This window comes from Chaetodon trifascialis, chromosome 10, assembly GCF_039877785.1.
Source record: "Chaetodon trifascialis isolate fChaTrf1 chromosome 10, fChaTrf1.hap1, whole genome shotgun sequence".
Taxonomy (NCBI): domain Eukaryota; kingdom Metazoa; phylum Chordata; class Actinopteri; order Chaetodontiformes; family Chaetodontidae; genus Chaetodon; species Chaetodon trifascialis.
In genome coordinates this window covers 19,065,464-19,080,594 of record NC_092065.1, presented here as the reverse complement: position 1 = coordinate 19,080,594, position 15,131 = coordinate 19,065,464, and the positions used below count along the sequence as shown (strand labels likewise).

The window sequence follows — 15,131 nt, the reverse complement described above, 5'->3', positions numbered from 1 at the left end:
TTAGAGCCTACCATATAATTACCTTGTGCTGTGATTTGTGATCTTTGCTCAGAGACTTCTGCATGACCCTAAATTCATATTCAGCCCTGGGATGGTCCTGTGATGGTGACATGAACAGAAACAACAGACAAACACAGTGAAACACATTAAAGACAAGTTCAATTAAAATGCAGTTACAGTTAGTGTGCTCTGTCCAAGAGTTGTTATCATAAGGCATTTAAATGAAATACACTAATTACATAATACAGATGTGATCTACAAGAAAACAGACCAAGCCAACAATGTTCAAGAAAATGGAGTGGATGCATCGTCCTCCATCAGCAGGAATGATATTAGCACCCCTGCAACACTGAGACACCCATCAGTCAACATCAGTCATTAAAACAAGGAAAAACAAGCAGCCGCTTTATGACGAGTCCAGAGTTTTTTGTGATGATAATGATACTGGCTGCATCCCATATCTTGAGATGGCAAGTGTGTTCTGTAGCTTAAAGTATGCAGAACTGGTAATATATCAAAGTGGAGTGGGTTGAAGAGGATTTGAAGATTTACTTGCATTGTAAAAAAAAAAAATGTGGGAAAAAGCTTAGTGTTTTAAAACATGTAAGGGTAGAAAAAGTGTTATACAGTCACACGTCTTTAATAAGGAGCGGTTTGATTTTTGCACGGTTTCTGTGGCTGAAAGTATGCAGAAGTAGCAGCCAACTGAGAAACGTACAGAAACAGAATGAGCCAAAACTATAAAGCTTAGAAGAACAGTAGTGTAAATGCTGAATCAGCACGACTGGCTTCCCCTGAACAATGACTTTACCACATCAGTAACTTGGGCCTTACTTGAGACTTAAAGATTAAGACTTGAGATTTCCATATCAAAGAAGAGAGGACTATTGGCCTTGGTGGAGGCCTGAGCTTTCTAGTTGAGAACAGTTTTAGCACAGACTCAGACTCTGCAGGCCTTGTAGTCTAAGGATGCAGCAGATCTTGGCAGAGTGCACCACAGGAGAGCATCTCAGCCCAGGTACACGAACACCTGCGCACTAAACCAGCTATTTAAAGCCCTATTCAGGGATGGCCTTGTCATCAATGGCTACCCCGACACAGTGCACTTTCCAAGTTGTGTCAGGGGTTTGGACCTTAGGTAATCTGCTCGGCCCACCAACCCTTTCCTCCTCTACACACCCCCATTAACCTTTCCTCCCTCTACAAGGTTTACTCTGACAGCTTCAGGGATGCAGAATAGGTGGACGTGTCTTCAAATGAGCACCAACAACAATAGATTCCAGTCATACTCACCAGTGTATTCATATAAAATAGATTTGAAAAGAAATATTTTGTAAGACAATGAAGTGAACACACTGTTGTACAAGAGAAGGAAATGCTTAAGGTGAAAGGTCAGGAAATAATCACAGCACTTAAAGAGAGGAAATATCTTGTAAAGGCTGACAGAAGTTATCGTAGCTGTAGTTTGTGGAACGTGGGAGTGGGATTTTTCCGTAACTAACCATGTAATGAAACTTCATCATGTTCATTTCTTGAAAAAAGTGTTATGACTAGCACATCAAACAATATATCTGGCATGTTTTAAAGGGTGTGTGATGAGTCCACCCTGTGGCAGCTTCTGAGGCTGTAGTTTATGTGTTGTTGTATTGGGCAGAGATGTTTTTTAAGGTTATCCTCATTGCCTTATTTATTCCATCTCCTATAGACAGTATATGGTTTTCCTGCATCCATCCCAGGCTCCATTCAGTGTGACTGAAGAAGAAGAAGAAGCAAGAGTGTTAAAGCTTGTGAAGTGATATTGATATGAAGCAAACATGAGGCCCTTTGTTCTCATCTGTGTGATACTGTGTAAATTTCAGTTTTGACATTGTAGTAAATGGGTGTGTGCATGCATGGTTTCACTCGTGTGTCCTCTGTTTTACATTTGGAGATATTATCCTGCAAGTGAAGTGAGATAATGGTAAAAACCACTTGCATATTATTATTTCAGTGGTTGTATTTTAAGTTTCCATAAAAACTCGTCATTACAAGATTTCATAATGCCCCATCAAGGAGTCTGATATATAAACAATGCATAAGCACCAAAACCATGCATACCCATTTCCCATATGAACTGGTGTTTATAGAAAATATGTGGTGGGAATGTGTTGACCTCATAGATACTTCATACCAGTATACACATGGTTTTCTAGAGCAATCTGACAGTGATAATAGTAATATGGTGCAGGTGGGAAAATAAGGTGAGGGACAGAATCTCAATGTTAAACATTTATTTAACAATGATTGTGTTCCTTCCTGTTTGCCCATTTTGTTATTTATAGCTATATTTACAGTGTTTATTATGAAGCCCTTCCTATAAAATCTGTCATAGGACAGGTTATACTTACAAGCAGCTGATTATGGCCGTTTATAGCACAAACCAGAGCCATGCATGAGAATGGCCTCATAATTCTGACTTAAAGTGAATGTGTGTGCATATTTATGAGTTTTAATGCTGCAAAAAAAATACCCTAACAACTATGAGCCATACTGATGGAAGATGACCTCAACTTTCTTGTGCACCATCTAAACAGAACAAAGACTACAGTAACACACCAGTCTTGCATGATGTGTTATGATCAGAGGCTGGCAGCAGCAGAAAGACTACAAAGAGAAAAGAGAGGAGTTTATTGAGTAATAGGAATTCATCCAAACCTTGAGAGCTTCCTGTGAAAAATAAACGCAGAGAGAAAGAGGGAGAGGAGGGTGGACAAAGAGGTGAAGGGGTTGGTAGAGTTAGTCAAAACAGCCAGGATCAAGTTCACACAACTTATTACATTCAATTCACTAAATCCTCTGAAGAGGATTTTAGTATTTCTCTTAATACTGAAAAAAGGATCAAAAAGAAAAGTATCAGAAAACATTTCCTGCACTCGATCATGTTTAGTTCAGGGACCTGGTTTCATATTTGTTTTTAAGGTTTGACAGGATACTTTTCTAGTGCAAATCCACACCACAGGCTCTTTTGCTGCACTTATGCACTTATACAAGAAAGACGAGCAGTCAGACAAGTTAGACACATCGCCCCAGGTTAATTAAATTCATTTGGGGGGGAAACAGAGTGAATTTTAAAATGACTCCACCAGCAGTCCGTTATAAACACCCCGTGGCTGGGACCACTGAAAGCACTGAAACAGCAAATACAGCACAGTGGAGCTCGTGCTCTCAACATTACCCTGTTTCCTACACTGTTTGCTATCATAGATATATACAGTAGATGCTGCATTCAGGCTTGTGAGGTGCTTCGGAGGTTCTGACCCCCTGAAGAAGTGGAAAATCCCTGTCAGTCCCCTCACTTTGAACATAAAATATATTGTCTTCATATTGTATTCAATTGAGTATAGGCTGAAAATGATCTACAAATCATTCCATTAGGTTTGAACCAGCTTTGAATTTGAGCCAACTTCTGTGACATGTTGCACAATATACGAACAGTACAGTCGACTGGTTTCTTCATACAAGTGTAGCTCGCCTCTTCTTTTTCTGTGTTTTGATGACTCATCTACTCATTCTTGGTGTTGACTTAGCGCTGTTTGTTATTTGGGCACCACTCACCTCCTCATCTTCAAACCCAGTCAAGTCCCATTCATAGTTCAGTCTCATCTGCCTCCTCTTCCAATGCTCCATGAACATGGCAGCTTTGAATGAGAGAGATTGGTAGTGTTCAGGTGCATGGTTGGATGATATAGGTGAAGACTGTTTGTGTAGGTAAATAACATTCACCCCCGTCCTTCAGATCCACCCTTTCACCACAAATGGAAGGAAACAAGACCACAATAAATTCTTCCCCATCTCTACCTTTTTTTTTTTTTTTTGAGTGACTGATCTGTCGTGTGTTCACTCACCCCACAGAGCCATGAATATAGAGAAGAAAACAGTGGCAGGGTTGTCGAACAGGTGACTGGCCCGGGCGGTTCCACAGGCAGTACTAAGTTTCCAGTAGCTGCACACTCGGTCACACAGGGGACACATGGTGATGTTGTTCCTTGGGTGGCAGATCTCCATGCTGGAAAACAACACATACACAAACATCATCGTCACTTTTGAGGACATTACGAAGACTTACATTCATCTCCTGGAGACTTATGCTAACCACAACCATAAGCACTGCTTCGCTAACCCTTATCCTAACCTTAACCCAAGTCTAAAACTGAATAGTTCACATTATGGAGACTTACAATTTGTCCTCATAAGGAAGGCAAGCCTGTCACAATGTGGCCGTGTGAGCATATCAATGTCTCCACAATGTGAGTAATACATACACACACACACACACACACACACACACACACACACACACACACAGAGAGAGAGAGAGCTTCAAACATACTACAAGCTATGGCCCTTTTTCCTTCAGCAGGTGATGGAGTCAGCCTACAGGTGTCCACCTCTCAGCCAATAAGAAAATAAGTAAAGTTTACTCTTTATAATCACATCAGTCGCTCCTTAAATTAAAAAAAATATAGTTACACTCTTTGTTGTATACATTTCCTTTTTATCTATGCATTCAAAGAAAATGATTTAGCTTCTTGTCTGTAATTACTGAATTACTTGTTTTTCACTGTGACTTTGATTTTCCATGCACATGAAAGTTCATTTCACTGCACTGGATTTCAGAGTTGTTCAGCAGAGGGCAGCATAGACCTGCCAATACTAAATGCAAATCGCTGCCCTTAGTTGTCATGAGGAGAGGCACGCACAGCTTTCACAGGGTTGGCTGGCTGCCGGCCTTCGGCGTGTTCTATGGTGCATGGAGGTCCAGCTGAGCTCCAGCTGGATCCTGCTAAAGCCCAACGGAGAAACACTGAGCTGGGCTCAGCAAGAGTAGAAGGAAGAGGGCAAGAGGACAGTGAACTCTCTCCTAGCTGATTCTTCTGTCCTAGAAGTGACCTTGATTATCAGAATCATGGCAGTGTTTGTAACGGGCTCTAAATCTTTTGGCTTTCTGCAGTTGGAGTTATGTTGAATGCCATCTACCTATTTCTTCCCACTGTCTATAGTGACGACATAAAGTGACACTTCGGATGTCAGGTGTTAAATCACGTTATTATTTTCCATTTTTCATGTCCACAAAAACTATAAAAGCAAAACTCTGACCTATTTTTCCTTTTTGGTTTACCAGGTTGATCGGAGTCACTGAATGATCGGATACAAAGCGAAATGGATCGATCAAATACAGTTAGATTAGGTGGAGGCATGTGAGCCTACCCATTAAGAGTGACAGCTGAAGGAGTGTGTGTGTGTGTGTGTGTGTGTGTAAAATTGTCTGTCGCTGGAAAAATGTCTGAGCCTTTAAACTATTTCAGCAGGATCCTTGCCTGCTTTGCTCCAGTTTACGCAGATCCACAGGATGTCCTCTCCTTTTCATTTCCTCTATTACTCCTGTTTATGTTATCGTAGAAGTGCAGTCCATTTCCTCAGTGATTCCTCATCTTGGAAAGATAGAGTGCAAACAGATCTGTTTCTCCTTGAGAGTTTTCTATCTGCACACCTTAAGTTCACCGCTGACTTCAGCGGGGAAACTGTGTGCAAATGCTTTACAATTGTAATGTAAAATAAAATGCTTGCACCCCAGTTTAATGTATTGTCTATCAAAAGCCACATTCATATCATAAATCACAATGCACAGAAACAACACAGTGAAAGCATAAATAGATCTATTTTGGAATGACATAGATTAGGCAGATAAATGATTGCCACAGCAACACTTTCAGTATGAAAAAAACTTTTAAATCTTTTTAATACAGTGGTTATAACAACCCTTTATATCTGCTGTTTGAATGATTTCTATCAGGTAGTCTCATTGAAGCTGTCAACGTCCTGAAGCTGCACAGTGCTGGGCAGACTGGGACCATTCAGAACCAGACAGACTGGGGGTCTGGTTTGTCTTACTGTGTGGTTATGGGTCAGGGTGAGACTCTGATATTAACACTTGTGCTAAGCGTGTGTGGTGTGTGTCTGCATTGAGTGCAAATGTGAGCCAGCAGCATGTGTCATAATATCCTGTGGATGATGAGAGGCAGGTGGAGGAGGAAGAGTCTAGTCTCTCAGCTCATTCATCAACCCCCCTTTATTCTTTTTTGTGTGTTACGTACAGAGCCCCATATTCCTGCAGCATCTTCAGGCTAAAACAAACACCAAACCTTCGTAGAGGTGTTATCCTAAAAAATCTCAGCTATTAAACTTAAGGTTGAGCGCACGAATCTTTAAAACTGGCTTGCACTGTTATGTTTTTTATCATGTCCAATTAAACAATTAAAAACAAGTTGGGACCCTGTGGCTGTGTAAGAGGTTACATTTGCAGCTCCACATTGCTAAAATATTATGGATATAAAGTACAATGGATATTATGTACTCCACTGCTACCTCTGATCCCCAGGGAGTAAGTCCAGAGTGAGTCAGCACACTGGTCCCCTTGCACTGGTTCACTTGTCCACGGCACTTCCTACTTGGCTAACGGTTAGCTAACAGTACAGTACACATATCTAAGGGGACCCAAAGGAGGGTGTACTGGGGGCTGATGTTGGACCATTGTGGGGGCCGGTTTGGTCCAAAAGCATTTTGGCAGAGTTTTTGTCCAAGTCCAGCCGTGCTCTCATGCTAATAAGAACATTTTCCAAAATGTTGAAATGTTCCTTTAAGCCATTTGCTTCAGCGTCTGTTTACAACCTGTCTGACAATTGCAGTGACCGACAGCAGCACAGAATGAGTGGTTAAAAACTTCAACAGGCCGACAATCGAGTTGTCCAGTTAGAATAACTCACTGACTTTGCTTCACTTTCTGCTTACTAAACAATGTGCATGTATGTATACACATGTGTTTTGTTTTGTTTTTTTACCTTGGTATGTTGTCATCGACTGTTGCACATCCATACAGAAAGACAATGACCCCCACAAGAGATGCAGGAATCAGCATCTGGGTATACAGACCCAACCAGGCAAAGTACAGACCAATCTTCTCGCCAAAGTACTTCCTAAACGACACGTAAAAGATGCAAATCATTCTCATTAGTCAGACAAAACATCTTTGCTCTATTCCTGTGTCTGTTTCCACTGTTTCTCCCTCAGCTCTGTCTCCTCCCTCCTCATCCCTTCAGTCACTCTCAGGAAAAAGTGTGAATGTAGGGTTATCTATTTTTACAATCTGACAGAACATCAAGCAGTACTCAAACTTACCTAATTACAACAGTTATTGATTGTCATAGGAATACAGGTGATAGGCTCAAGGTAGCTACAAAGCAGCTTTAAAGCAGGTGATGATAGGCGATCCGTGTGAACAGGACACAATGGTGCCAACATGCTGACATGGGGATGTAATGTAATGAAAAGGAGAGAAGGGAGAACATGTCCCTCTGGACGTATCCAGTCTCTCTCACTCTTGCCCAGCCACTAGAAGCAGGAAAGTACTTAGTAGCTTAACATGTCTGCTGGTGACCTAACTTCACATCTCGATGTAACGCCTCCATTGGCCTTAACGCATCTCGTGGACAACTATTTCAGTAACACATACAGATATAAAGTGGTAGAAAGTCTCTGGCCTTGTGAATCAAACAACTCTGTGACCAAATCAATGCTATTGACTAAGGTTTTATGTCTTCTAGTTCATTTCATGAAGCTGGGTCTCAATAAGGAGTGTCGACAAGATGGACTTATCTCTTTATCTAATTTCCTTTCTGAGTGAAATACTCCTCCACACAGCAGCCTTCACCACAACCTGCCTTCTGTAAAAGTGCTGGCTTGAATTGTGGTTGTGTCTCGGCAGCAATGACTACATTTACACATCTATAAATCTAATACCTAAACCTATAAATATAAGTAACACATTACCACAATAACACAAATGCATTATTTGCTTATGTGCACTATTTGCTTATTAGCTGAAATTTTCAAAAAGTATGGTCACTCTATATCTGAATTCTGTGCCATCTAGTGGCAGAATTATGAATTACACTGTGGCAAATAATCGTAACGTTATTTAACAATGTACCATATAAAAATACAACATGTACAAATCGATGAGCGAGAACTATAGTCCTTCAAAATAAAAGACCTGCCTGATGAATAGCAGGAGTACTTCAATATCAGACTTGTTAGCATGCAAGAATGATTGGCAGTAAATGATTTCCCTAAAGAAATCTGTCCTTACCGCACAAGTCCGATAGGCTGGTACTTGTAGAAGACACTGTAGTTTGCCCACTCCTCATACAAAAGCTAAGGAAGATAATCAACAGTATGTCGTTATATAATTTATCCAGTTTTATCATGCCTTTAGCATTTATACTGCTGCATTTGTCTTAAATATAATAGTTGGGTGGAGTTGTTGCCCGTTTCCTTGACAATGACTGTAACTTCACGTCTACACCATATAACATATTCTCCTCTGTACTGCTGAACATCAGATGTGAAGTGTGAGTGTACCTCCCACCTTTGGAAGCAGAACAGTTGTTGCCCCTGGATGTACAGTTTATAGGGCAAACACAAATAAGCTTGATGAGCCTCCCTGACATTTAGATCCATCACTGCCCTGAGTGTCTATAAGCTGAATCACACAAACTCTAAACTGTACTGCTGGCTCTAATCGTTCATCTAATGTCATTTGAAATATTCTCTAAATATTGAATTGTTTTGTGTATTATTCCACTGCTGTAAATACTGCATTATTTTCAGCAGCAGATTAATAAACATTTGGTCCTCTGGTGAGTTACAATAACTCTAAAAATGGCTGGTGTGGCTCATTAATGTGTCTTGGCACAGAGGAAGAATATACATGAAGATTTGAATATGTACAGAAAACGTGTTTGTTGTTTAGAAATAACTTTCTGACCTTTCTGTCATTGGGCTCTGCACTCTCTTCATTAATATCACCCTGAAAGAGAAAAGACAACAGCTGGCTTCTGTACATAACAGCTGCAGATTGTGAACCAGGATTTAATCATCTGAGATGGAATAATGTGAAGAAAAAGTGGAGCTACAGGAATTTACTAATGTGCATTATTTGTTTTCACCTCATCTTATAGTGATGACAAAAATGTGACTAACAGCTTTAAAACACAAGCACATAAACCTGATTTGGGACTAGAGCCACCTGTAATGATAATCTGTTAGTGCCAGGTACTCACGTCATGAAGAGGGTAAGCTGCTGTATAGACACCACTACCCAGGAGACTGGTGATACCTGCCGAGAGAAAACAAACGCAGAGGCAAAGGTGTAAATGTTCCACATCGTTATGCCCTACATCAGTGAGCGTGACCACAGAAGAGTGTGAATTATGTTACTTATAAGGAGGCTACCAGGTTGTTCACCTCATTCACTGGAGCTGTGTGTTTGGCTTTGTTTGTTAAAAATGGGATTCATATAACCTGTTTAAGCAAGTTTTTTTATGCTAAAGCATCTTTAATGAATTGAACATAAGCACGCTGTTGGAAATGATCTGAAGACTGAATTCAAGTACAAATCTAGAAACATTTTATAAGTGAGACCCCTGGCTCCATCAATGGACCAAAGTGGTGGATAGATTGATAATGCCATCCAAAGGGCCAAGCGACTGGCTAAAAGCTATATAACCATGCTGAATCATGATCTCAGGGCATTTCCTGCGCTTCAGTGTTTTAGTATGTAAAGATAGTGTCTATGAGCTGCTGTCTTTTTATCTAAAGCAGTGGGGATGCATGTGTGTGGAGTGTGACTGAATAAAACACTGATGAAGACTTTCAAACAACTAATTATTGTAAGGTCGAAGTAATGACAGTAACTATATGTAACCTTGATTTGTTTGTGACATACAGCTGATGGCGACATTATATAATCCATGTACTTTCTTTAGTTGTTCACTGGAGAAGTGAAACATGACAGCGCAATGTGACAAATCACAAAATCCTGTGGGCTTGATCCACCATGCGTGTGCATAGCTGCGTGAAAGCTGAGTGCCGCCCTCTGATAAAACACATAGGCGGTACCACATGTGTGGTGTAGGCGCAGCGAGGTGCAGCAATCTCACAGTCGGATGGAGCAGTTTTTGGTGTTTAGGTTGATTCAGGTGTTGGCAATTATACAAGCCTGCTGCTACATTATGCTGCATAAACTGCCATCCAGAATGAAAACACACTCTGAGCTGAAGCCTTGTTAAACTGCTTTTACCTCTATCTGTCACAGCAGTGCTGTTTATCCATCCAGGTGCAAATGAATGAGCGGAGGGATTGTTTAAAAGCAGTTTATATTTTAAAATGAGTACATCTGTTGGAGATGACTGGATTGTTTCTAGCACTCTTGTTGCACAGAGCGTGGCTTACATTTGACAGAAATTAAAATGAGTTTCTTTTCTCTAATTTGCATTGTTTTCTATTTGTATTACAGCAATGCTCGATGGTTAATTCATTAAATAGAAAGTCGCTGTTGAAACTGATCATGGATTTCACTCAGTCGGCTACAACTAGTTATTTATTCATGAAACAATCATTTTTGAGAAGCACAGGGAGAGAACAAATATGGATGATAAAACAGTCCTGTTGTGCTTAACGTGTAACGCACGGGTGTCCTTCTCTGTACAGGCAACTGCAGTAGGCTAGGCAGATATTAAGTAACACATTTTAAAGTGATCATATTGATACCCTCAGGTAGATGAGAAAAAGAAGTACAATAATTGTATTAAACAGAAATAACAAAATTAGAGATTATCAACATGCTCAGCAAAGTGCAGTCCCTTGAAATAACCATGTTGCACAGTGGCTGTTTCTAACCTGATGCCCTGCAGATGTAACACTTATTATTCCAAAAAGAGACACTGACACTGGAATCACACTCCTGACCGAAGACTTGAGATCTAGTTTGGACTCTAGCTCAGAGAAGCTTGACTTGGACTTGTACAAAAATACTTGTGAAGATCTCTGACCTGCGCACACCAAACACTATCAAAACACAAAGTAACTTGTACTTTTAGTAGTTTACTGACCAGATACTTTTATATTTTTATTTGGGATTTGTCAAAAGGTAATTTTTATTTTTTCTTGAGCTGGTTTATGGGCGTTATTGTACTTTTATCTGTGGAAAGATTTTAATATTCTACCCATGTCTGTCAAAGACAAGCAGATATCGGAGACCTGCATTATGATTAGGAAGCACTGAAAGAACAATCTGATTTTTAATAAAAAAAATGAACTCATCTGTGCAGTGCTGTTTTGTCAAGCAGTGAGACAGATGGAGATCCAGACTTACCCATGCTGTACTTGGCCTTGCATTTTGTTCTCTTTAGTACTTCAAAAACCTTAAAAGGGAGTAAAAAACAGACAGAAGAACTTAATTTAATCCACCAGGCTGCTGAGGAAAATATTCATAACAAAAAAGTCTTCAAGTTTCTGGAAATCAACATCATTTTTTAGAATTTCTATTCAAACGAAACTAGACAGACAACAAGCCGGCTCAACATTTGCTTCATGGTGTAATATACGCTGTATTGATCTCAATGTGTTCGCTGTAAATCACAGTCATGTACTGATAGACAGTTTGCTTGTGGTGGATACATCACAGACAAACTTCAGTGGGCTTACTATTGAACTCCTGGTTTTGCTGTCAAAGAAGTAATCTTTGTCTGAAAGGTCAAACCTGTTAAAACACACAAAAACAAAAGTACACACATTTGTTATGCTCTGTTGTGAAGTTCAGAACTGTAACATTTACCACAGTGACACGTTTGAAATGAACTTAAAATATTGTCCCGTTTTGAAGTTTTTAACCTTGTTACCATGCCCATATGCTGTTTTTCATGGTGCTACCACAAAAGATATCATAAATGAAATAAGCAGTCAACCCCATGGCTGAGCATTTCCACCTTGGAACTGCAGTGGACCAATGAAAGGTCTCAAACAGTAAAGATTTCAAGTCACATACCAAAGGAGCCATTCCCAACATTTTATGGGTGGGACTACAGTGAAATGAGGGGTGTCAGAGGAGAATCCTGGTGCAGCTTCGTATGCATGTCAAGTTCACTGCTTTTCAAAGTTGGAAAAGGAGAAATGGTGAGCCTTCGTGTATTAACAAGGGGTCTGAAAATCCCAGAATCAAACTTCAAAACTCAGAGCGCTGTTTGGAAAATTTACACAAAAATAGATCCAATTGGCCACAAAACTGAAGCCTGTCAACCAGTAAGTTTACTTTCCTCATATTTTATCCCTTGACTGTGAACAACAACCCTGCAGTGTGCAGGATACCGTTAGCCAACATTAGTCTGGCAAAAGATTCATGACATGATAGGACATTTTATACGGCTCAGGGAATGTTGACAATGAAATTTACAACAAACAGTAGAAGTTTGTCAGACAGCTGAGCTGCTGAACTAGATGATGGCTAAGTTCATTACGATGATTCTGACAGAAAACCTCTCATGACTTTGGGGCTGTTCATGAGGAAAACATGCCATGACAAAGGTCATCTTCATAAGTCGCTAGTGTAAAGTTAGTAACATAAGGTTAAGTAATTCAAGTGCACATGGCACATGAGAGGTTTTCTTTCAGGGTTTCCTGGGAGCACAAGCGTTGTTTGTGTGTTACGTGTAATGCTCAAGTTGCAGAGGGGTGGTTCGAGATAGAGGAGGGGGCTATTTGCATATTCATACATCATTGCATACTAAATGAAGGCAAAGGTGAAGAGTTATATCTAAGACATGTTAAGGCATGACTTTCATGGAAAGTGTCCACACATCAACTGCAGAACAAATTCACCACGCTGCCAGATAAGCAGCTTCTTCTCTTAAAAATGACCCATATCCTTCTATGACGAACCTCCATGGCACTGAGCCAAAGCCTAGAATTCAGTCAGTAAACAGACACACTCAAAAGGAAAAGCAAATCACTGCTAAAACTTGAACATTCAGCTCACCTCTCTTATCACCCAAAACAAAACCATAAAAGAAGGTTTTCTGGAATTACAAGCATGCACAGTGAGGGAATTTAGTTCTCCACTGGCATCCCCAAGCAAACTCCAAGATGACTCCTAAGATCAGTAGAGGAATTCATGACCAAACACCTCAAAGTACCTACAGAGGCAATTAACAACACCTCATTCTACTAGGTACACCGTATGGGATTGAACACCAACAACTGAACACAGCAGATCATTACGAAATTCAGCACTCAAGTGTCACAACAAAGCAGACAGCTGAAAGGAACAGACCGTGGACTCAACGACCAGCATCCACGGGAATACCATGAAGACACAAAAAATTATATTCAATCCAATCCATCTGAAACATTTCCAACTGTTGCATTGCGTTGATTTCCCAATCATAATATAAGAGACTTCAACACATCGACCATCAGTAGAACTGACATTTCAAGTGAGCCTGCCGATGGTTGGCATACAATGGTAACTACTAGACAATACTCACTCTTCTCACCAGTCATATTCACACACTGACCTCACCAGACATGTAAGTATGTGTGGTATTTCAGACTCAAAGATCATAAACCATCTCCCCTCAAAAACCCTGAGTTTGACAGTAAGTCAAAAGAGTGGGCATCCTTCCCAGAAATAACTGACTCTCCACAGTCATCAACAACGCTTCAGTGGAAAAATAGCTAAGCAGTATTAAGAGGAAAAGTAATTTCATTCTTCATTTCTAAAGAAAGAAAGAAAGAAAGAAAGAAAGAAAGACAAGGAAAAAATCAAACGACCTGAAAATATTAATGCAGGTAACCCAACAGAAAAAAAACAGAGGGAATTATGAAAATCTGAATTTCAACAACAGCATGAAAAAGCAAACTCCAATTTCCACCATAGTAATAAATATCATAAATACTTGGCAAATCAAATGAAAAGAAATTAAAAAAAAAAAATCTCTATCATTAAGGACTCTGCAGGGAGGTCCACGCATTGATCTGCAGAGACAAATCTTCCAAAGTTTTGATGCCATCCTATATTGATCAAAAAGATCACAGCACAGCTTCATGAAGAGCAAACCGAGGAGAAGCTAAATTCTTTCAGAAATAGTCGATCTATGTAGGTGCAGCCGCACAGACAGAACCAGTGACCTCTGAGCTAAAGGCATGAAGGATAAACATGGAACTGAACTAAAAAAAAACAAAAAAAACAAAACAAAACAGGCTCCACCATCGACAAAGGCAAAATGAGCAAGTTAGAATTAAGAGCCTGATCTTTGTCTTCAGACGCAGCATGAACGAACCTGGAAAAGCCACCTTCTTCTCTAAGAGCGTCCCTCTCTCCTCCTCTCTGTTTATTCACCATGAGCATCTGAAATGATCAGAATTGTCATCTAAACTGTGGAAATATGTTTTGCTGGATCACAAAGTGTAATTATTTTTGACATTATGGAAATCAAAATTGTTCATTTACAAGGTACCACATCGGTACCAGGTTGACAGTGTTATTTGAAATATGTCATTAGGAGGCAACAGTCTACTCTGATGAAGCTGTGCTTCCTGCTGTTGTTCATGGTGCTCTTATGGACACATGAATAGCTGTTTGTCTGATGTGTCCACATGCTCTGACCATCTGCGTTGTTGTGTGGCTGAAATGAATAGACAGCTTGTGGAGTAGCTTGGTCCCGAGGGGCTCGTGGCCTCTTCCTGTGTCCGTGTGTCCTGGACATTTTAATAAAACAACCCTGATTCCAACGCCTGAATAGTTTGTTAGGTTCATTGAAGACACTTTTTTCCACAGTGAACTCTTCACTGTTGTGTGGCCTCTATAATCGTGTAAGGCTACGAGGGTCAAACTTATTTTCCATCAAGACGTAAATGGTTTACTTACAGGTGCTGTTTTTCCCTGGAGAAAGTGTGTGACAGGTGTTTGATGTTCTTGGGTTGATTTTCCTCAACATGAGGGTGGAGAGGCTCCACAACTTTACTGACCAGAGAGCTGATCTTCTCCATAACACCGCTGGACTGCTTGATTTCATACACCTACAAACCCCCACAAAACAAACAAGCACCTCAGTCAAGGTAACTTTTCATATGATACACAAAAATCCAATACTCCTTATTAGTGTGGTTGTTAAAAGCAGTCGCACTAATATCATCATAAAGACTACAGCTAGTGAAATTGCTCAGCTCAGGGCTGAGGAGGCAGACCTTGATTTGCT

At 40.2% G+C, this 15,131-nt stretch overlaps 1 protein-coding gene across 1 annotated transcript in view; it reads right to left on the bottom strand.

Moving 5' to 3' along the window:
* LOC139337549 (anoctamin-1-like) overlaps positions 1-15,131 on the bottom strand; it is a 42,522-nt gene that overhangs the window by 13,204 nt on the left and 14,187 nt on the right. The window contains exons 5-15 of the mRNA XM_070972180.1: positions 14,801-14,952; positions 11,584-11,638; positions 11,252-11,300; positions 9,159-9,214; positions 8,864-8,905; positions 8,186-8,250; positions 6,879-7,013; positions 3,885-4,045; positions 3,595-3,677; positions 2,695-2,706; positions 23-97 (exon numbers count right to left, since the gene is read on the bottom strand). Of these exons, the coding sequence (XP_070828281.1) occupies positions 23-97; positions 2,695-2,706; positions 3,595-3,677; positions 3,885-4,045; positions 6,879-7,013; positions 8,186-8,250; positions 8,864-8,905; positions 9,159-9,214; positions 11,252-11,300; positions 11,584-11,638; positions 14,801-14,952 (885 nt within the window). The remainder of the gene's footprint in view (positions 1-22; positions 98-2,694; positions 2,707-3,594; positions 3,678-3,884; positions 4,046-6,878; positions 7,014-8,185; positions 8,251-8,863; positions 8,906-9,158; positions 9,215-11,251; positions 11,301-11,583; positions 11,639-14,800; positions 14,953-15,131) is intronic.